The sequence below is a fragment of the Anomalospiza imberbis genome, chromosome 13 (genome assembly GCF_031753505.1).
Source record: "Anomalospiza imberbis isolate Cuckoo-Finch-1a 21T00152 chromosome 13, ASM3175350v1, whole genome shotgun sequence".
NCBI classification, from domain to species: domain Eukaryota; kingdom Metazoa; phylum Chordata; class Aves; order Passeriformes; family Viduidae; genus Anomalospiza; species Anomalospiza imberbis.
In genome coordinates, this window is record NC_089693.1 from 20,204,926 (window position 1) to 20,228,628 (window position 23,703).

Genomic DNA, 23,703 nt, shown 5'->3' on the forward strand with positions numbered 1-23,703 from the left:
AAGTGGGAACACAAGCCATGCTGCAGCAACTCTGCATCTCCTGCCAATACGAGCCATGGAACAGGGGCTTTACCCAGTGTGCTGACAATTCCAGCCACAGCTGGAATTCCACAATTCAGCAGGAATTGTGCCATGAGAGACAGGTTTGTTCAGTGCTCCGGGCTCCTCCTCAGAAGGGGATGCTCTGTAAGAGCTGGGAGCTGCCAGCATGTGAGAAAGCACTCAAAGGCAGTGTGGCCACCTGGCTCTTGAACATCTGACAAGTGTAATGTACTAGACAGGTTGTATTTAAAGCAGAGGAATTTAAACAGCCCTAGCAAAAGTTTTAAAAGGCTTTAAAGGTTGAAACATCACAAGGAGGTACACTGATGATATTGTAGAGAGCACAATAAAAACAGACATCACAAACAACAAAGCGCGTCCCTTGAGGCAGGTGTGACAAACTTCAGTTGAAGGGCGAGAAGAAACATGGCTTAACCTGCCTGAATGAAACAACTGGGAGATTTGTTATTAAATGCAGAAATATTTCCCATATTTCTAAGCACCCAGAATTTCACATATTTCATAGCTTGAGCAGTTTAAATTTGGATCCAGAGGAAATATAATCCCATAAAGGTAAGGAAGTCAACATCTGTGATACAGGATACCATGGTCCTCATGTGGACTGCTTTTTGTTCAGCCCATAACCTAAAGAAATTGAAAACTCAGTATCTGTTTTAAGCTCTGGTTGAGGGAAAAAAAATCTGTTTGGCCTTTAAGATTCCATGCCATCTGCTACTCTTAAACCAACAAACAGCAGTACACAGATTTACAGGTGCAAAAAATGAGTGGAAACAACTGCAGAAAATCTTCTTACATAATAATCTTCAGCACAATCAGTTTCAATTTCGCATAGTTTATTTACAAAATGGTCTGATAAAACATCCCCTCCATACTTACAGCTCTCTTGTCACAATACACATGTTGATTTTAGCAATGTTTAATAGCACCATTAGAATATTATTTAAAATCAGAAAGGATCTCGTTGCAGTTACAATGATTCACAATCTTTACATCCATGGACGAAGTAACTTTGAGCACACTAGGACTGTTTGCAGTTCCACAGTACAGATTCCTGGGTTCACACAAGGCATTTGCTGAGTTACCAGTTATGCAGGGTACCCAGAGAGTCAGTAGCTACTATAAGAATCTTCGAGCCACAAAGTTTAGACTTCCACCATTCTTGTATAAAGTTATCTCCATATTGTTTTCAAACAAGGCAATCACGCTGAATACTTTTCCAGTGCTTGTCTTCAAAAGAAAAGCAAAAAAAAAAAAAAAATCAATTACGCTTTGCTTTCACTTCCCTTTGCTTATTTCTCAGTCAACATTCTAACCCCAAGTTTTGTTAACACAAGCAAATTCAGCCATGTGATGTGCCTATACAGCCCCAAGCCTGCTGGTGCCAGATGGAAGGAAGGAAGGCTTGTTGTAGTGCAATTTAGATGCAGCTGGGAGCATGCCAGGGGCCTGCTGGTAACCAAAGAACATCAGGTCCCTAAGATGGCACCAATTGTGTTATGGGCTTGTTTACAGAGCATGGAGAGCTGAAGCCTCTCTCAAATCATCACACTTATGAGAGACAAACTCAATTCTACCCTAAGACTGAGCCCATGAGGGGCAAAATACCACTGAGAATGATCAAGAATATCAGGCTGCATACAAAGTTGTGTACAAAGATCATGTACTTTGGGAAACTACAACAGCCATGACAAACTTCAGGCACGACTATAAGCTTATCTTCCAAGAGAATGAAGTTCTGTCTTTTCTTGCTTTGCTTCCTATCATCAGAATTAAGGTTTTTTTTTCCTTTGCATCAGAACATTCAACAGAGAAATTAAAAATATTGCAAAGATACCTTAATATCCAACGTCATTCTGGGTGACAGGTCTGGAGGGAACAATATAGAAAATTGCTCTCTGCCAGTGAGTCCCAAGGTACTTGGATTTTCCCCAGGACGAAACTGAAGTGGAGCAATGCCAATTCCAATCAGCTGACTCCTATGAACCTTCTCATAGCTCTCAGCTAGGACAGCTTTAACACCCTGCAAAAATACAAGCAGAGTGTAACCTTCATACACAGACTATGTCCAACATCTTGCAATTCAAACTCAAGAGTAGAGAGAGTGCTTTGCAGAGTCCTTTAAGTACCCTGGTAACATCATTTAGTAGCGTCCCAGCTAGATGGAAGCTAACAAACCAGAGCAGGCCCATGTAGTGTGAAATGGAGTTTGTTACCAACAGTGACCATGCTGGGGGGTTAACAGGACATGAATCAATGGCTGACTCGGAATACATTCTCAATATCAGTGGAGATTAGCCTCCAACAATGAGATACTGAACACTTCATGGAGACCAAACAGAGGTCAACAGAGACAAATGCCTGATTTGTCTCAAAGTCTGGCATCCAAGACAGCAAATTACATAATGAGGAAATTCAGATCTATCCTGACTAGTGATTCTCTCCCATGAAGATTCTAACAAAGAAATTACACAATGCGTTTTTAGGTATTTCCAGAAAAAACAAAACCACCCCCAAACCCAAACAAACCAGCAGTACCAGTAAAAAAGGCCCTTTTGCAGCCCAGTCTCTTGAGCTACCCAGTCCATACTTCTTTCCTGCTAGAATAATTACAGGAATGCCTTCCTTCTGGTACAGCTCCGCTGCTTCAAACACATCTAGCTGTGGAATGACAAAATGACACTTTGAGTGAGTTGTAAGCCTGCACTCCCCATTCCAGAGTAGCTGTGCAAACAAATATATTCCTACCGTTTGTCCAGATGGGAAGTGAATTGTTTTAGGAGCTGGTTTTCCTATGAACTTATTCAGAAGCTTGATATTTGCAAAGGTACCTCTTGTCATCACAGCATCATTACCTCTTCGAGCCCCGTAAGAGTTGAATTCACGAGGTGTGAGTCTGAAATAAAAAGCAAATTGAAAGAAATCGGTTAAAGATGATCTAAAAGGATGTTATGATTTTTTTCTTATAATTATTGCAGCATATCAAAGTCTTCAGTGGAAGATGCAAAGAACTGGCCCTCCAACAAAAGTAATTATCATAAATCATGAACAATGTGCAAATCACTGCTAGGTTATTCATGAGGAAAGCCGCAATTTTCAACTAATTTTTTACAATTTTTTAATTAAGTGCTGCAAGCAGAGTGGTACTTACAGAAAAATTATGGGGAGACTGCTCTAGGAAACAACCTACCTTACTCTTCCCTCTTACCATTACCAGCATATTTATGAACATTGATTAAGTATTTTGCTTTTCTACATGTAGTCTCCCCTTTCTGCAGACAGACATTTCTAGAGAAGGTGGCAATGCTGATCAATTATTCAGCAGTGCTCACCCTTTGCTGGTCAGGTACTTGGCAGCAGCACTGCTCCTCGCAATGCTCCCGGCAGGGGAAATGTGATCCGTGGTGACAGAGTCCCCCAGGAACAGCAACACGTGGGCGTTCTCAACTGCCTGTGGTGGAGCTGCTTCTTTGGCCTGACAGGGCGGGAGGAAACAACAGCAGAAGGGAACAAAAGGAACATTAAACATTTTCTTCTAGGAACTAGAGACATAAAACATATCTGCAGTATAGGAAGGCCCCTGGATGGACAGGCAGCACTCATTCCAAAGACACAAATATTTAAAAGACTGAGAAACAGGAGCGATAATTAAATTTGTTAGTTCAACATTGAGGCTTTGCTGTAATAACTATTCCTTTACTCAAATGCAATGCATATAATCTGGTGGATAGATCCACTCTACTTACAAGTTTATCAAAAAAAGAAGGACATCTAATATAAGTAGATTTTAAATCCCAGGGAAATAAAGTTGATTCTGGTGCTTCCAGTAAATTCCATCGTTTGTTTCCTTTCTAGAAGAAAGAAAATTAATCAAAAAGAACAGAAGTTAGTTTATTGTATTTTTACACTCAAAAACTAAAGACATACTGGTGATTTTATTAATTACTATTATTTAGTAAATAATTTTCTATTACATATTACAAGTTACATCACTGGGTATTACTTAGGAATCGCTTTCAAATACAAGTGCTCATCTCAGTTAAGCCCTCCATTACTGTAACAGAAATAAATGGCAAACCAATCACATTCAACTGCAAGATATCATAAAGCTACAATGAAATTCAACCTTTAAATTATGTAGAACAGACCACTCTTACCTCCATCTTTTCTTTCAATTCCTTAAACATGGATGATATCACACGCTCTTCCTCCACTGTGTGAAGTTCTTGTCGGGTGGGCCAAATATCTCGTAAGTAAATACTTTTGCCATTAAAGCCAGTGCCTGAGTAAGAGTTTAAACACAAGAGAGGTTTGGAAGAATAAACTATTAGACTTGAGATTTGTATTAGAATATAGATGTGTATCTATTCAGGCCTGCAGAGATGGTACCAGATACACAAAGCATTTGATCAGTTAAGTGAATGCTTTGCTTGAGCCGTGAGCAAACCAGACACGGCTGTGCTTTCTCTCCAGATGCATTGTCTCTGGGTGCTGAAATCATGTGCAGAAATCTGTGCCCATGTGCACCAGCTGCAGAAACAGAAGCTGTAGGAAAACACTCACCCAAGGGCTCCGTGTCAAAGTCTATCTGCACGGTGCCCGCGATGGCGTAGGCCACAACCAGCGGTGGGGACGCCAGGTAGTTGGCACGGACACAGTCACACAGGCGGCCCTCAAAGTTCTTCGTGCCAGACAACACCCCACAGGCAATGATATCACCCTGAAAGGCAGACCCAGACATACTGGTCCAGCAGTTTGGAGTACTTCAACAGCTTCTGCTATTTCTATTGACTAAGTCAGATGTGCTTTTAGCATTGCACTTCAAATATTTACTCTAACACAACAACTGAAAGGCATTTTGCTCTCTCTCACTACCCTCCTCACTTTCTTTTTTGACCCTCTCATGTGCTCTCCTGTCACTTCATTCAACTCCTCTCCTGCCATTTATCTGTTTTTCTTCTGCTTCAGAAGAGAAAAAAGCTGTAGCTGTTTAGACAGTGCTGGTTAAAATTATTCAAGCACACAGCTCTTTAAAACCCTCCTCTTCACTTATGATACAAAATCTACACATTGCATCCTCTGCAAGATTAGATCATATGAATTTATCTTGCCATTAATAACTGTATTCTACAAATACCATTTATTACATTTATTTTACACAGCAATCAATTGGCATGGTCTCCCTCTAACAAGCAAATACACCAACAATATCATGTTAAGTCCAAACCAAAAATGAAGTGCATTTTGCATGGATTACCGTATTTCTTGATTGCTTAACTGGGTGAGAAATGCATTCCTGTGTTCAAACAAGCCAGCCAGAACTTTACCTGTTTTATTGCATTCCTGATGGCTTCTGGCAAAGGGGCCATGTTCCCAACACAGGTGGAACACCCATAACCAACAACCTCAAACCTGCATGGGAAAAACCAATCAGGTCACACATGGTCATGAGCCATTTGTTAACACAACTGCTTTTTCTTTTATTAACAATCCCTAAGAATTTTTTGTCTCTTGACAGTTAAGACTTTTTAGAAAATGAAGAACTGACACTACATGTCACTGATGCAAACCACAGCTGGGCACTGTTACAGAATACTGAACATATTCTGTTACTGCAACAGAGCAACGAAAACCATTAACTAAACAACCCTTGACAGCAGCAATGATAAGAGAAGACAAATACAGACTGTCCTGACAAATTTGCATCCAGCTTCCACTTTAGGAATACATCATCCTGTCCTGCAAGTCACTTAAAATGAAGTAATTTGTGACTGGAAAACCAGCTCTGATGTATTAGAGCTACATATCATAAATTTTGAAGTGGAAATACTATGAAGCAGAATAATTTTAAGTCAGCAAGTAAGCAAAACAGCCATCTATTAAGTTAGGAATTAGCCAACCCCAAATGAACAGTAATCCTATTTATCAGCCTGTACAGCTGTACAACTGCATCGCTTGCCCAGACTCACCCCGAGCCAGGCCTTACCCAAGCTTGCTGAGGTATGGCAATACTCCACTGGAACTGAGGTAATGTGTAACCATGCCACTGCCAGGTGATAAACTTGTTCTGATGTAGGGTTTCACCACGAGGCCAGCCTCAACAGCTTTTTTGGCCAGCAGTCCTACCAAACAAAAAGGAAAAAAGGACATAGATTATGATTTATATATCCCTTCATAGGACAGCTGTATGCTTCTACCTTAGTTAAATCAAGCATAAAAACCTCCAGAGGATTAGACAACTTTCAGTTTATTAAACTGTTCAAGCAATCACTGGCCTGAATAAAGTTTCTTAATGCATAACAATACCATGCGGAATTTTATTCCCATTTCTGGAAGGTAGACACCCATTTTACTTTCTCTAAGACCAATCTCTTTACCATGTTTTAGCTCACAGTGCCAATCCATTCAGCCTCCAGAGACAGGCCACACAGCCCCAAGGGGAAGCTCACCTTGGCCACAGAGGATCTTAAAAAGAGGAGAGCAAGGTCTGACAGATGAGCTGTTCCAGCAAAATCATCTGCAGCTTGCGAAGGTGTGGCAGATACCCCTGAAGCAATGACAGAACAACTGCTCAGCAATACAGAGTTTCTGTGCTGGCTGTGGCATGACAGCTCATGAAGGATGAGGACAGGCTGGAAGCTAAAGCCCACCTCCTGCATCAGCTATGACACTGTGCTGTGCACTGACAGGAGCCCTAGAACTGCTTACTTGCTGTTATACTACCAAGTGTATACATTTTATAATTGCTCTCCTTAATACTGCTTTATGGAACAAACTTAGATTGTATTATCGAAAAGCAACTCTCCATATATAACCCAGCCAGAATCTACAAGCTAAGGCTACAAGTCTGCAGTTCCAAACCTGTAAAGAGAACCGACAAAAGTGAAGGTGAGGGCTGTGAAGCATGGGAGCACCATTAAGATGCTGAGCTGCCTGGTCTCAACATACCTGCAGCAAGCATGACAGATGGATTGCAATTGTTTGTGCAGCTGATGACTGCAGCAATGACAACGCAGCCGTGGGACAGCTTGTATTCATTTCCTTCATACTGAACAGGCACAATGTCATTCTGCTTCTCAGCTGCAATCTGAAACCCTTTAACACCAGACTGAGTGACAAAAATACATGTTAGCAATTGTTACAGTACACAAAGGATGACATTACAGCAAGACCAAGTGAACACTGGTTTTGAAATAATACTCGGCTGTGCCACTAGGAACCCGTACGTGACTTTAAAAGCAGACTCTGTCTGTACATGGGTCTCAGCCTTCTTCCTTCACAACAGCTTTAACTTTGCAACAGTTGTGAACAAACGTCACTCTGTGTGTGGCTGTTCCACAGCTCACTTCCTTGCATACATGGAAGAACATCCCCTTAATGTCTAATCTACACAATACTTGCTCCTGAATTAGAAGCATGTCCAAGATTTTAATTGCAAGAGTGTGGTAACTAAACCAGAGTAGGTCCATTAGCATTTTCCACACTCACCTGAGTGCTCTTCAGCACTCAAACATCCTCCAGAGGTCTCTTTCAACCTCACCCTTTGTCTTGCACCATCAGCTATGATCTCCCTCCAGCACAACTGAACCACAGTATCACAGGCCTCATTATAAGCTGTTTCTAATACTGCTGTTAAGTCTTGAGCATTAATGATAAATTAAATTAAAATGAAAGTACATTCCTACATTAGCTGCACTCTTCAGATACCCATGGATATCCCTAACCAAAACCAGTACCTTCAGAGTAAAAACTCCACTCTGTGAAGACAAATTAAGCTGAAAGGAAAAATCATTTGCTAATGCAAGAACTCAGAACACTCAGCTACAAATCTTGGCAGTCTTTCTGCATCTTCTTTAAGGTGTGATGAGTTTTCTTAGGGTAAATGCTGTTACAGAAATTAAGTAATATAAAACTGTTTTAAAAAACCCTGGAAATGTGAAAATGTTTGCTAAGCTCACACTATGGACTACCTGAAGTTCCTTCCCCCTAGCAATCTGAACTGTGAAGTTAAGGACTTTGGAAAACTCATGCTCCTGCCAAACACACCTATGATTTACTCTTGGGATGCCTGTCAAGCAAGAACAGAACACCCTAGGCAAGCAGTAGTGTAGCAATAAGGAGGGCTCAGTAGGTATGCAAGGAAAAGGTAACACAACATTTATTCATGTGAATGACAGGAAATACCTCTTGAAGCGAGCATCAGCAATACAAACCTTTTCATTTAAGCAGGCTTGGAAGTCACTTTTCATGTTATTAACAGCCACTCTGTCTTGGGATCTCTTGGGGCCACTTACATATGGAATTATAGAACTGAGACTAACTTGCACTACCTAAGAAACCAAGAAACAGAGAGTGCAGGCATTACCAATCCCAGCCCAGCAGTGCATGGAATATATTCCTGAGACACCCAGGAAGTCTTGTTCCAAATTTAAGTGTTCTCAGCCATTTAGAACTCTGTGATTCCATTTTCAACACCTCTCACTCAAGAGGCTATTCTCCTCTTATTCCAAATGTTTAAACATTATCTGTAACTTTTTGACCATTCACAGTCCTTGGGATGACTGGAATTCAGTCTCTGTATTGACATAATGTTACCGTGCTTCCCTTCTTATCTCCCCCGCTACATTTTACAAACTCTGCTTCCTCAAAACTCTGAGTTAATAAAAACAACTTTGCTGAAATCAATGAAAGTTACAGTGACAAGACTGTGAAATCATCTGTAGTTATTTATGAGAATCAAATAAGCAACTCCTTTCAAGCATACCTGGGAATACTGAGGCTCTCTGGAAGAACTCTCATCATTTCGAAATAACTTCACAGCTTTAAGATATGCTTCTGTGACTTCAAGCTTGGCCTCATCAAAACCTAAGGAAGGTCATGTCAAACATGAGAAAAGTCACATTAAAGACATAAATAAAATAAATCACACAACTAACAGACACTCAGATTGTTTTAAGTGTAATATTCAAAGTACTTTTTTTCCCCACTTCCATATCCCAACCTCTATTCAGGAATGACCCACAAATGAAAACATTTATAAATTATTACAGGTTTTTCTAAATTATCTTAACTTTTCTTCTTATGTCAAGGAACAAAATAAGCTATTCCAGCTCTAGCAGTGGTAACTCTTCCTAAATTGACAGTTGTGTCCCTGAAGTCCATAAGGCTTTTCTGTGCTAGGGTTTCCTTGTCTAAGACCCTGTGCTTAGCTGACAACAGGCAGTATAGCTGGCCACTCTTCCAAACCCATTCATTTGCTTTGCACTGATCAGACAAAAACGTTTGCTATTGAAAGCAGCTAACTCTTATTTGAAAGTGACAGTTTTCAGTCTCAGAAAGTCTCACTCATGAATGAGCTTTTTTTGGCATCTGTCACCCTGTGGTTTCCTGTTTGCAGTAGCTTGATAAGGAACTGACATCCTCCTTGCTTAGCTTGAGATGGCAGTGAAATCATGCACTTCAAAGAGAAACATAAACCACTGGGAAAAATCAGAGACATGTTCAGATTTGTTCTGCAGTTTCACTTATTAATAATAATAATTTCAAATTTTGATTTTGCAGGGAATCTTCAGGTGGTTATTGGATTAATTTCAAATCAAGAAGACTTACTTTCCATACATATTTCAAAATAAGTGAAAACTTCCTTAATATTTTTATAGGCCTACATAGACTTCCATAATCCAGGACTCTGGATGTTGAAAAGCAGTATCATGTTGGTAAATCAGGCATGAGACAAATAGACCAGACTGGACACAAACCTCAAGCACAAGTCTAATTACACGTTAAATTCACATCAGAACTCTGTAGAAAAGCGCCACATAACAATTAAGGAGTTTTAAGCAAAAACTCAATAGTTCTTACACTGGGTTTTTCTGCAGAGCAAAAAACATATATTACCACAACTGAAAACCACAATTACAATGAATCTTTGCTTTAGTTTCATATTTACCTGCATGCTTTAAGTGCTTCAATGTCACATTATCAACAGGGAAAAAACTCAGAATAGCACCATATTCAGGACACATATTTGCTATTGTGGTTCGGTCTGCTACGGACAGTTGGGAAACACCACTCCCAAAAAACTCAACAAATTTTCCAGCGACATCAGCTTGTCTAAGATGCTGTTGGAAAGAACACACAATACCTGGTATACGAAGAGGCACAGTGCAAGCTGTGTTTGTTACAATTCACAAGTCATGAGCATTTAAAACAAAAAGTTGAAACCCTAAAGCCAATGTTTGAAAAAAAATTATAAAATTATTATCAATTACTTTTCATTAAAGACGGTCTATAAGCAAACCACTCTAGAGGGGAAAGAAAAGAAACCCCACTACTTCAAAGGACTAGCAAATAAAAATGGTTAGAGATTATTTGTACCTTTTTACACTGCCACAATTAAAGGTATACTAAAAACACTCCCCTCAATTAATTCATTTCTCAAGCAACACTAGGAGTACTTGCATTAATCTCTCTGTTGTTTGAAAAGGCATTGAACTCTTACCTTTGTAATGCTGAGAACGATATCTATGGATGTGGCAAAGGGGCTGACGGTGCCTGTCAGCTCACAGCCCACCACCTCAGGCAGGGTGAGGGTGAGCGGCATTCCCAGCATCACCGCTTCCGTCTCAATGCCCCCGACGCCTGCAGGAAGAGTGGGACATGGCTTGTCACACCTTCACCAACCTACACTCCGTGTGTTCAGGTCAGAAAAAATAATAAACCCCTCTATATTAAGCCTAAAGACTCATGATGATAAACATATTGCTGCTTTTCTCTCACAAATGAAGGGCATCGCTCCATTTCCAACAAGGACACAGCAAGACATTTAGAAGTTCCATTACATATTTGTACATCAAAAATAAAATCAAGAAAGACTATTGCTCAAGTTAGACATTGCAGCCAACTAGAAAATATTTTATATCTAAAACTAATCTTCTGTGAGAAAAGAAACTTCCACACAAATTTCTGCTGTACAAACAGGACCTATTTGAATATCAGCTGGTTTTTGGTTGTTTTCTCTTTAACTTACAAGGGATTAATTGATTAATTACAATTCTCAATGGAAAGAAATGTTATTCAAGATTACTTGTAGACAAAAAAGATTCAGAACAACAATTCAAGACAGTCTGTTATGCTCGAGATACAAACGCCCAGTGGGAAGAAATATTTTTTAGTGAAGCTTTAGTTGCCTTTCCAAGAGCAATGAAATTCTGAGCATACTTACCCCAGCCCAAGATACCCAAGCCATTTACCATGGTTGTGTGCGAGTCTGTGCCAACCACGCTATCGGGATGCAGGAAATCTTTCACATCAAAAACCACTCGGGACAAATATTCCAAGTTCACTTGATGCGCCATTCCAATCTCGGGTGGAATTATGGAAATATTCTCGAAAACTTTTGAACTCCACTGTAATTTTTCCAAAAGGAGAATAAAAGAGTTGCATTTTTTCAAAGCTATAATCAGTTCTCAGAACATAACTAAAAAGACAAAATGAACACACAATAAGAGGAGTCCTTGCTATTTATCCAAGTGGCTTTTGTCCCTTTGTCAAACAGAGCCCTTGGATACATTCTTAATCATCAACAAAAGCTTTCACTGAATTCCTGTGAAGGCTGAATCAGTAATTCATGCCCCTTTCAAAAGCAGGGCTGCAGAAATCTCTTACCTTCCAGTTCACACAACTGATTACAAGCCCAGCTAAGACTGGTAATCAGACAACAGAACCTAAGCACTTGTATCTATAGCAGAATTTGTATTTATAACATAACTGAGTTTAGGTTTGACACTCCAGGGTGAAACCACTTGCAAACTCAGGATGGTACATTTCATAGACTTGACATGGAAACGTGTAACTGTCGGAACCCAGACCAGGGGGTGAGTTCCTACATGTAACAAGATTCAGCTCGGCCATTTCCTTCCTTAGTAATGTAAAAGCTAATTTGCAACTTTCAGAAAGAAACCTCTAGTCTACATCCATGAGAAGAGTTTTAGATCATTGCAGTGAATTCCTAAACCACATCAAAACAGAGGATAAGGATAAAATAGGAATGTTGCAGAGCCCTGCCCAGCAGCAGAGAAGCTGATGTTCACCACAGGACTTCCACTGCTCAGTTTAAGAGCAGCCATACCTGAAGACTGGTCTCCACTCAACACTTCCAAGTTCATGAACTTTTATTAACACAGTTATGGATAAATGACCCTTTCAGCCAGAAACTCACTGTGACCTAAGGCACTGAGCTCATGAAAGGCATTAAAAACACCAGTGCTTCATAAATCCCCACTAACAAGAACCAAATCAGAATAAACTTTTTCAAGTTAGAAAGTCTATTTTCTTCTCTTGTTTAAATTCAGATTTGAAAACTTGACATTTCCAAATGATTGCATTTAATTTATCATCTAAACCTGAATATTGGTGGACAAATGACTCTTAACAAAACCTAAACCACAAAGCCTGCAGGTACACAGACGTACCTTAAAAAATTGAAGCCTCTCTCTATTTCTGCCAAATTCCATCTCTTGATTTTTCAATACTGTCTCAGGCCTAGGAAGAAAAAAGTTCACAAGTACTGTCATAATTTATTTCAAATTACACAAGAACAAGTTGTAGTTTGTTTGATGAAAGACTTATTTAAGTATGCAGGAGTCTTTGAAGAGGTTTATTAGAACAAAGATAATTGCGCTTCCCTGCAGCAAGCTTTCTGTAAACAATGAGAAATAGCTGATTTCATATGTGCTGTGTCTGAGAACCTGTTTATTCCAGGTATGGTTTGCCTAAAGTGTGTGATCTCAAAAATACTTTGAGAGATCTATTCCAAGCATGTACAATACACAGAAGCTTTTGCTCCCTATTGGTAAACTCACAGGCCTGCACATCTCCAAACTCCATACATTAAAGAACCAAGATGTTCATTAGTTCAACTGTAACTCTCCTCCATTTTTATATTTCCCTCCAAGCCACAAGTTTTTCTTCACAAGTATTCATCAGTACAGTCTCATAAAATGAACTATCTTTTCTTTGTATGTGTTAATTATTAAGATACTGATGCTTGTTGTAACAGAGTAATCCATAATTTAAGAGGAATAACCTTTGCTTTGAGCATCTGAACAAGGAAGGGAACACACTTGCTATATACCAGGAAGAAGTCCTCAATTCTTAGAAGTGTATTTCACTTTGAAGTCATGACGTTTCCCTTTTTTTTCTGCAGCAGGTCAGCAGCTCTCCTGCTTCACCAAGCCCCGAGGGACAGTCAGCGTTCACCCTGCAGCTTCATAAATACCACTGCTGGTGTGCTGTCAGAACACCAATGTTGCTGAAAACGTCACTCCTGCATTCCTACACTGTACTGAGCAGGAACATTTCCACATCCATAACGCTACCACAGCATTCCACACAATACCACTGTAGGATACAGATCTGATCAGCTCTTTAACTGTACACCTGTCCAGCACAGGCAGATAGGGATCTCAGCAATCCATCAGACAAAGAGGCAGCAGCTGAAGGAGGACAATTATGCGTAATTGGCATAGATGGAACAGTGCACAACGCCCTGTTACTAACACAGAAATGTGGGGGAGGCACAGACATGAGGCTCCCCTGGGCTACTACACAGGCAGGATATTTACTGAATTTCAACTCAGTGACAGATCAAGTGTGAGATCCTGTACAGGCTGGGTGATGATGTATAGCCTAGTTCTTAGTTCTGTAAGAGCAAGAGACTTCTGAAAAGTTATCACAAAAATCTGTGAGTTACTTTTAGAAAGAAATTAATGCATCCTTGAGTTACTCAATCAGGCTTGCTTTGCAACAGACTGAGAACTACTCCTATGCTTAATTGTTGCTGTAAAGAAATGAGAGAAGTAGTAATATTAAATTTAAAAGTCACACCCATGAGCCAATAGGTGGCCATCTGCAGAGTATTCAGTAAAGCTCTTCTTGTAAAAAGCAAAATTTGCAGACTAATTTTTGTCTGCTACATCTGACCTACTTCTAGATACTGAAACAACTTACCTGTGGCATGGGTGAAAACTACAGAAGGATGTTTAAAATAAAAAAAATCCCATTTCCCTGAGCTGTCACAGGCAGTGCTCCACAACACAAAGGTACAAGGCAATTTAGCAAAGGAGCTTTCTTACTCAGGCACAGGCTGCAGGTGGAAGGGGCAGAGGATGGGGGTGTTCTCGATCTGCGCAGAGAAGGGTCCCGAGCTGCGGCCGGCCTCGCCTGCGCTGCACGAGCCCTGGCAGCTGCTGTGGCCCCGGCACGGGGGCAGCTTCCGCAGCGGTGGCTTCAGCGGGGACAGCCTGGCCAGTGGCTTCTGCTCGCCCCCACCAGGGTTGGGAGCATTCTGGATTGCACTGCAACATCAAACACAGCATTCATTGAGGCACTGGCAATATGCTTCTTCATGCACACACCCTGCACCCTCCTACCCCTGCTTGTATTTTCTGCAATCCCTTCAACAGATTATAAAATAGTATCTGAAAAAAGAGAGTTATTTTATTACAATCCTGTTGCAAAGTAAACTATCGCTGGATAAACTTAGTTAAGTAACGTAGTGTGGTAAGAAGTGAACAGAACGGGATTGTCTGAAAGATTAACACATAACAACTCCTTCCATTTGTTCACAACAGACCACAGATCTTTCTAAACAGCACTGCAAAGGCTGAACCCAGAGTTTTAAACTTGGTAGATGTGGGTAGAGTCTCATACAAATGGTAGACTGAACTTAGTGCTGTACATGTTCTATTAAAACCACAGAGGAATGACTGCAGGCAAAGCTTTCTGAAGGAAATAAACATAACCTGATCATAATTAGGCTTTTTATACAAATTCTTGAAGGTACAGATAAATTGTATACAATATTCAAGCCAGTCAGAAGAAAGAAAACCCAGGATGTTTTAAAAAAAATGAAGTCCATATAGCACACTACCTTCTATTTGTGCAACAATCGATCTCTGCAGGAAAGCAAAGAAAGTTTATTGCGAAAAACGAATGACTTTCACCTCTCTCCCTAATTATTAAATCACAAAACTGCAATTAAAGCCACTGCTTTCTTCTGCCTCAGTAACACAGCCAGATCCTTAGTTATCCCAAGTGCAGGGTATTGCCTGGCCTCAGCAGATACCTTGTCTAAATCCCACCGCAGCCCACCAGGCTGTAACCCACAGATGGGAGCTCTCTATAAAAGCAGCACAAACCACCCTGCAGCGAAGGGTTTCTTATCACAGGCCAGCAGCTGCTGAGCCCCCACAGCTTTCCAAAGGAACGCTCCAGAGCCCGGATTTATCATTACAAAGCAGCATGCGGAGACCTCTTGCCAACACTTGGTCTGCCTGATAATTTTAGGCTGGCCTAATTGCAAAGGAATCAGCTGTCCCTCTGGACCCAGGCATGGACAGAGTACAGAACTGACACAACACATATGCAGGACAACAGATCATCTGCAGTTTTTGCTCTTCTGATACTCAGCAAACTGAAATCCTGTGAGTATTTGGAAGGTTGACAGAAATGACTCACACATCCATATCCTTTGACCACGGGCTTTTTCCCCATGAACTTTTAAAATTTCCAAAGAGCTTGAGCAGTTTATGCAATTCTGCATTTGTTTTGGAAGGCTCCACAATCAAGAGGCAGGGGAGAAGGTGAAGGGAAGCTGCATTATTTTAGTATTTACTTCAGCAAACACTAAACAAAAGCTCCGAGTTTTTCCTCCTGTGCAGTATTTATGTTTCTAGCAAAGGCAGCCCCAGGCTGTATTCATCACATCACTGCCTGTCAGACAAAGAAAACCACGCTGGTAGCTTTCCAGTTCCCTTACTTTTCCAGACTTCTCCAAGTATACTTCTCTCGCTGAAAATATCCACAGCCTCATTTATGTGGTGTTAAATCAAAGCCCATAAAAACCCAGACTAGTCACAAGCCATGGGCTACAATGACAGTCTTTCAAAATGCCCAGCAGAATTGCAGGCCCCTTCTCTGGAGCTGTGACAAGGCAACCATGTTTGGAAACAAAGTTCTGTTTAACTTGAACAATAAAATCAGAGCAAAGCAAAACAACAAACGCCCTCTGCCTCATTCTCTTGATACATGTTATTTTCTGGAAACCATGCCAGATGCTGTTATTTCAGCAAAATCTTGCCCAGAATTTGGATTATCAGTCAGCTTCACCCATAAAGCCTCACAAACATTCTTTCTCTCCCTCAAGAGTGCTTATCCATTTTTATCCAGCCCTTTTTCATATACAACCACATCTTGTCTTAGGGATCCACATAAGGCAAATGATTTGATGGGATAGTAACAAGACCTAAATGAATCCACACTTCAGTGCCAGACAAAAATGTATCGCTTGTAAAAATAAAATTTAAAAAAGTATGTTACCATTTGCTGAAATCAATCTGCAGAGAATGGTCAACAGTGAGATCAGTTGGGCAGGCAGGATTGACTTTCACTGGATCTCCTCCAGCATTTCGCACAGCTTCCCTCATGGCAGCAAAATCCACCATTGCTGGAATTCCACTGACAGACAGGAAAACAAAACAGTAAAACATCATGAGATGTTAACTCACTGAAATGCACAAACTTCTTTTTCATTTTATCAAAGTCTAGAAGCAGCTATATCCTATTTCAGAAAATACACCTGTTATTCTCTAAATTTTAAAGGACTTGAGCCATTTTTAAAGTCACTGGAGTTGGTACACCCTTCTCAATGAGCAACAGCGTGTCTGAAGGCAACACAGCAAACAAGAACATGGGACCATCTCAAAGATAAGCACACTTCTCTTGTGTCTTGCTTTGCTCCTTAAGTGTGATGGTACTTCAATACAAAAGGGATCTTTAGATACGCCTTACCTTTACAACAGGACCTTGCTATGCAAGTAAAGCTCGTGCTATGCATTTAACACCTCAGCGTGTATCATTCGTCTAACAGAGTTATTTCTGAAGCTTGTAGCATTTCACAATATTTTTACTGCTGTACAAAACAGACAGAGGCAATGTTTACAGAACACAGTAGTACATAAATCTTATTGGCTTTGCCTGCTAAGCAAATATTACCTCATTTTTATTATCAACATAATTCCTTTTTTTAATTATCTCACTTCTTAATAAATATACAGTCAGCAAGACAGCTTAAATGGAATATTTGCAAATTGCTGAAGGATTGCCCTTTTAGCTATGCCATAGTCAAATCACTAAGAAAGTTAACATCCTAAGAAGCTGCTTTTTCTAGATATGTATTACACATGGATTCAACTGGATTACTCATTGTGGAGTAAGCAATATCTAATCTTCAATTATCTCAAGGAAGAACTGTCAGTGGCTGTGAACTATCAACCATCTGGCTACAGCCAAAACATCACCACTTCCCTTTGTATTCTGGCTCTTATCCTGTAAAGTGCTCCTTGCAGGCCAGCAGTTTCAGCCTCACCAACCTGCCCCAAAGCCAGAGTACCCTACAGAACAACTCCTACCCTCGCATCATCTGGAATTATCGTGAGAAATCTACTGCACAGCAGAGGCAGTGCACAGCTTTCTACCTGGGTATCAAGAGGAGAAGTGTGATTTATTCTCACACCAATGAATTCAACACAAATTCGGTGAGTTTGCACAGGTTCTTTTGGGGGTTTTGCACACACCCACTCACTTACGTGAAGTCTTGAAGAACAACTCTGGCAGGACAGAAGGGCACTTCAACATGGTTCTGTTTTGTTTTCCAGTCCAAGATGTTCATAGCATCCGTTTCTTTCACTAAGAAGCCGTCACAATTACGGACACTGGACTCAAACAACACTCGGATGGAGTAAGGCAGAGTATCTGGGGTGAGGCAAGGGACAGACCCCATGAGCGCAGCACTTGCAGCTTCCACAGTTTTTTAAAATTACAATCTCACATTTCTGAGGAATTCTGGGTTTTTTTTCTAGGGTTTGGAAGGATGAGAGCTTCAGGAGCCTGCTTTTCCAGTAGCCTTTGGGTTTGATCTTCCCTACGCAATATGGAACAGAGTTGCAAAATGTACGCATGGATGTGTTATCCTATGGGATTTTAAAGGAAGATCCCAATGGCTTGTGCACACTGTTCAGACAGTGATATTTAATAAGGTGTATTAGGCTGGCAGGGGAGAGATGCAAGGAATATAGACCTGGGATTATTGATCAGAGCAGGACAAAAGCAACAACAACTGGAATACTGAAAACCATTTTAACTGTAAATTTTGTCATTCCATAATTCAAGATACCAAGTCAAAGCAACAAATGCCAGAATATTATTTTTAATAAACAGTGATGGAAAGACCAGAAACTATTCTGACATGCACCTCCATTAAAATTAACACACTCCCTGAAATATAAAGAACATTTCATTATATACAGCTTAAGCTAGCTTGCTACTGATATGAATGAAGGTACAGACAAGCAGCAGTTTCCTTCACAGAAAAACAGGGGAAATGGAAATTAAATAAGAGGAAAGAAAAAAAAAAAAAAAAAAAACAAACCAATCTCACTATTCACTGCAAACAAAACAAAATAACCACTAAAGGAAAAAAAAATCAAGACTGATTGACATTTCTCCCTCAAATCCCACTATTTTCAGCATAATTCAAGCAGGCAGCTAGCTTCCTAAGAACAGTGAGAAATCCTAAAAAAAGGTTAGCTGAAGGAAGTTGAAACAATTAAGTTCTGGCTTTAATAAAAAAATAATTAGTGGTCTCAACCTAATCCAGTGGTTTGTTCACAAACTACTAATATAGAACTTGCTGACTCTGTTTTCACTGTGTCTTTCTGAGATAATATCCACTGTTGTCTAATTAGATAAGTCACTATTTTGAGTTTAAGATTTGAATAAATTTGAGTATGAAGATGTCATCCAAAAGGTCTCCTGAACCTTCATGCCACCACTCCCTTGACTTAAAAGCCAGATTCCCAGAGAAGAACTTGTTTGCTTTCTTGTGGGTTAAAAATCTCACTGCCCCAGTGGCTGCTCAGCACCAGCTCTGGAGAAGCAGCTGCTTCCCTCCATGAGGCACCAGCAGGTCCTATCTGCAACTCAGAGCAGTCTGGGGCTTCCAGGGTACAGGACAGCTCCGGAACCGAGCTCACGCCTGGCACAGGGCCCTCGAGGAGGCTCTGGGACTGCCGTGCCTGCCACACAGGAGCTGCAGGCAGCGCTGCCCCGAGGGGAGGGGAGATGGTGACCGGGCTGCAGTGCCCAGCGCCTCCCGGGGACTGCAGCCAAGGGGAGGCTGGACTTGACAGAAGGGCCAGGGTGCAGGAAGGGACACTGGGACTGGGCACAAGGGAAAAGCAGCTCACAGGGGCACGGTCAAGCACAGCATCACGGGAGGCAGTGGAATCTCTGTCCTCCCAGACTGGCACAGCTTAACCATGGAAGATTCCCCACATGAAATCAGCCCCAGAAAGAGCCTAGTCTAAATCTCCACATGTCCTCTCTGCCCTAAATCCTTTCAAGCTCTTCTCATTTTCCCCATAAGTCTTAAAACACTAGAAAACTGGTAACTAAACCAATTAACATTTACATTAGTAATCTGATTAATATCAACTGGCAATTAATGTCAAATTACAGCCAAACAGGTAAAACTCAAATAAATGCAGTGAGCAATTCCAGATGCTCGATTTGTTACCAGTGCTGTCCCATACTGTGTCTAGATGTTATTTAGTATTTTGCTACCTTGAAGTTAACATGAGGCTTCCAGCTTCTGCACAGAAGTTTCTATTGGAAGACAAAGACCCTCTTAGTGCAGTCTGTTTAGACTCCTGACAATATGTTCAGGAACACCCATTGCTACTGCAAGCTTTATGGCACATTTTAGCAGAAAGGTGTATATTGTTTTATTTCCACTCCTGTCATGAGGCTTTTCACAAAACTGCTGTAGAACTGCTTGGTTTTGTTACTAGCACAGCACTGCCTCTCCCTGGACCAAGCACAGTTTCCTCCATGTGTGCTTATCTGAAAGCCTGACTTTGTTACTACAAGCCGGGGAAATTTGCAAGAGCACACAGCTGCTGCACAAAGTTTCAGCAGACACTGTGCCCCCCTTTCTCTTTAAACAACATGGGGTTAATAATTGTGGTCAAATATGGGTTTAAAGTGAAATATTCAGATTTTTTTGTATTCAAGAAGCATAGCACAAATTCTGTGAATACAGAAGAATTCAGACCTTGCAAAACTGAAAAAAATAGCCCAAATGCCTTTATTAAGTAGCCCATATAAGTATTTCAGTTTAACATGAAGACAAAGGGAGAGAATAATGCCAGCATGCTTTGACTACCTGCAAGACTAAAGCCTGTTCCAGCTGGCACTGAGCGAAGCTCCCTCCCCGTGTGGACTCCCCTCCCATCACACGTGCTACAGTGTGAAAGGCACTTGGACACAGAGACCCAATGAAGGTCTCCCTGGCACAGACAGCCACTGCATACTAATGACAAGCTGAGATTAAGCAACAGCGTGAGCACCACAAAACCTCACCCTGCAGCAGGAGCCATGTTCTGGCTAAGAGTCACCCGCTATGTGAGGCTGCTGGGGAGGAGGAACTAGAACGCCATGAAGCTGTACAGAACTACAGAAAAAGCTGTATTTATTTTTGAAGTGTTAAATAGGAGTTCTTTGTCACTTCATTTTTTTCCCAAAAGTGAGAAATTCTTCTGATTTGGAATACTGTTGAAAACTGCAGAAACACCTGCACTTTCTCCCTTAGTAAAAAAACCCTACAAGTACTGCCCCTGCAAACTCCATAAAGCACTAAGAAATTGGGATATAATCAGCTTCCAAACACACCCATCAGAAATTCCCAACTGCATCTCCTGCCACCGCAGGGCACCAGGGGTGCAGTCTGCTGCTGGCACCACCCCGATTACCCCGGAGAGCATCGTACCATACTTGGCGCCTCCGAGCTTCGACACATTGTAAAACTTTTTCTCTGGGTGGCTTTCCAAAGCTTCAATGGCGGGCTGGTAAGGGCTTCCTGCGGGACGAAACAAACAAAGTTACAGCCACAAAACAACGGGTGGTTTCAGCACTCACTGACCACTCACAAAAAGAGATTTTACTTCTGATTCTGCCAGAAATAACGTTCCTCCAGACTGTAACTAGAGCCAACATGGAAAGGTTTCTAAATGGATTGAGACACCTCGTGATGTAGATGTGTGACTAAGGTGGATTTTAAAAGCATCACTAACAGCAGGTACACACAGGTCAATGCAGGTCGCCAGCACAGCCTGAAGACAGCTGACCTTTGTTGTCTCAGTTCGCCATCTACACACAGGATAAGACAGCTCACCGGAGCAGATAAGAGACATGGGTTTTAATACAGCAGGAAGCACAAAGCATTGACTGCCAAGCCAACGTCAAGGGAACAAGACACAAAAATAAAGCTCGTAGCAGCCATTAGGTGCTCGGAATAAATAACCCCGGGAGAGAACAGACAGCGGGGCGGGGACGGGGCCGCTCTCCCCCGGACGGACTCCCGCGGCCCGGGACAGCGCCGTTCGGCGGCGAAGAGGGCGAGGCGATGTCCCGGGCCGCGGTGTCCCGGCGGGCGGGGGGCCGTCCCGCAGTGACCGACCTGTTCTGGGAGGGTCCATCGCCGGCGACCATGTCAGCGTGAGGGAGCGGGCCGGGGGGCGCCGGCGGGCCGGCAGCTCTCGCGAGACTGCGCCCGGCGCCCCACCCCGCGGCCGCAGCACGCCCCGCTCTCGCGAGACTGCGCACCCAGCTCGGGAGGAAAGGGCACGAGATCGCGCGAGCTCCGCGGACAGGGCGGAAGTAGCGAGGAGCGGGCAGGCCCTGCTCTCGCGAGAGCAACGACGAGCGCGCGGGCGGAGCCGCCGCTCGGGCCCATGGAGGGGCGTGGCCCTGTTGGGGGCGGGGCCGCACGCCCGCGCGGTGGCGCCGCCTGGTGGCGCGGCGCGGTCCCAGGCACGGGCGGGCGGCGCCCCCGGGGCCGGGCCCGACCCCTCCCGGTCTGACCCGTCCGGGCCTGACCCCTCCCGGTCTGACCGTCCCGGGCCTGACCCCTCCCGGTCTGACCGTCCCGGGCCTGACCCCTCCCGGCCTGACCCGTCCCGGTCTGACCCGTCCCGGCCTGACCCCTCCCGGTCTGACCGTCCCGGGCCTGACCCCTCCCGGCCTGACCCGTCCCGGTCTGACCCGTCCCGGGCCTGACCCGTCCCGGTCTGACCGTCCCGGGCCTGAGCCCTCCCGGTCTGACCCGTCCCGGGCCTGACCCGTCCGGGCCTGACCCGTCCCGGGCCTGACCCGTCCGGGCCTGACCCGTCCCGGGCCTGACCCCTCCCGGCCTGACCCGTCCCGGGCCTGACCCCTCCCGGTCTGACCCCTCCCGGGCCTGACCCGTCCCGGCCTGACCCGTCCCGGGCCTGACCCGTCCCGGGGCGCGGCCCCGCGGCTCCGCGCAGCCTGCGAGGCTGGGAGCTGCCGTGCGCCCTAAAGAGCGTACGCTCCCATCTCAAGCTCCATCCGACGTGACGCTGAACGCTTCCAGGGATGAGGCATACACAGTGTCTCTGGAAAGCCTATTCCAGTGCCTCACCACCCTCACGGTAAAGAATGTCTTCGTAATATCTCATCTAAATTTCCGCCTTTGAATTTGTGCCCATTCCCCCTTGTCCTGTGACCACAGTTCCTGCCCACCTTCCCTGCAGGACCCTTTCAGGCACTGGAACGCGTTGCGAGCGCCCACACATCGCTCTCTGTCCCAGGCTGGAGGGCCCCGGCTTTCCCAGCCTGTCTCCACGGGGAAGGCGCTCCATCCCCCGGCCCCTCAGCAGCGGCTCCGGCGCTGTCCGCAGCTGGCCCTAAGGGCAGGGCAGGGCCCCGGCGCTGCGGGCAGCGCCCTGCCCAGCCCTGCAGGCCCAGCAGCAGCGCCCGGAACACAAGATGGCTCACGCTGCTCCCGCTGCCCCGAAGGCTAAGGGTGGTCCTTGAGGAAATAAACGCGTGCTAGCACTCCTGTCCCAGGGCAGACCATTAGAAGTCTCCGTGAGCTGTGTCCTACTGCAGGGCATGAACATTACCACAGCCCGCACTGAGAGCACAAAGGTGTGTGCTCAGTGTTTGCCCTACAGCGGGGCCTGACCTGGCTCTTGCTCTTTAGTCCCTGATGCTAGATTTCTTACAAGGATTTTTCCTTTGCATATCTTTCTTCTTTTCTTCCTCTTAAATAAAAGGCTTTTTTCTGTGCTGGATGGTGGAATTTTATTTTTGTCTTCATCTTTAGTGCAACAGTAGCAGTACATGAGGCCACACTCACAGTGGTGAGCGAGTCAAGCAATAGTCATTTCTCCAGGCTATAAGACATAGATAATACCTGGGATTTAGACACTAATGCAGCCAGAACTCACCCCAGGCTCACGCAGAAAAGGTTACCAGAAAGATGTCTGCATCTCAGCCTCTAATCAATCCATTTTTCTTTTTGCCTGCATCTCTTTTGACCTAAACTGCCATTACCTTCCTGAATAGTGACAGAGGGACTTGACACACTGATTGCAATAGTTATGCTCAAAACTTCATGAGCAACCCTAATTCTGGCCACTTTTTCCTTATTCCATGTTGTTGCAATGATGCCTGACCTGTCTCTGACAGACTGCAGGAAGAGGGAATGGGATGGGTGCA

The 23,703-nt window shown here is 43.3% G+C and overlaps 1 protein-coding gene across 3 annotated transcripts; it reads right to left on the reverse strand.

Moving 5' to 3' along the window:
- Positions 1–879: 879 nt before the first annotated feature.
- On the reverse strand, positions 880–21,787 carry IREB2 (iron responsive element binding protein 2). 3 transcript variants are annotated; one of them, XM_068204440.1, is made up of 22 exons: positions 21,638–21,787; positions 20,948–21,037; positions 17,709–17,874; positions 16,441–16,578; positions 14,196–14,417; positions 12,534–12,603; positions 11,285–11,468; positions 10,562–10,701; positions 10,010–10,181; positions 8,825–8,925; positions 8,274–8,390; positions 7,009–7,168; positions 6,047–6,182; positions 5,388–5,472; positions 4,624–4,780; positions 4,218–4,342; positions 3,807–3,911; positions 3,393–3,535; positions 2,809–2,956; positions 2,599–2,721; positions 1,898–2,083; positions 880–1,290 (listed from the first exon to the last, which is right to left on the reverse strand). In XM_068204440.1, exons 1-22 carry the CDS (start codon positions 21,654–21,656, stop codon positions 1,180–1,182), a joined length of 2,898 nt encoding a protein of 965 aa, XP_068060541.1. In that variant the 5' UTR covers positions 21,657–21,787; the 3' UTR covers positions 880–1,179. The 3 variants fall into 3 exon arrangements, with proteins under 3 accessions (XP_068060541.1, XP_068060542.1, XP_068060540.1); XM_068204441.1 differs by lacking the exon at positions 21,638–21,787 and adding an exon at positions 21,306–21,324; XM_068204439.1 differs by lacking the exon at positions 21,638–21,787 and adding an exon at positions 21,123–21,236.
- Between the last annotated feature and the right edge of the window lie 1,916 nt (positions 21,788–23,703).

Bases quoted from the DNA above. Each gene is read 5' to 3' on its own strand.
- IREB2 (XM_068204439.1), bottom strand. From the start codon at position 21,174: ATGTTGGCTCTAGTTACAGTCTGGAGGAACGTTATTTCTGGCAGAATC. The intron at 11,469-12,533 runs GTACGTCTGTGT...GAAAAATTACAG, and splicing joins AGAGGCTTCAATTTTTTAAG to TGGAGTTCAAAAGTTTTCGA. The intron at 2,957-3,392 runs GTGAGCACTGCT...TTTTTATTTCAG, and splicing joins AAGTACCTGACCAGCAAAGG to ACTCACACCTCGTGAATTCA.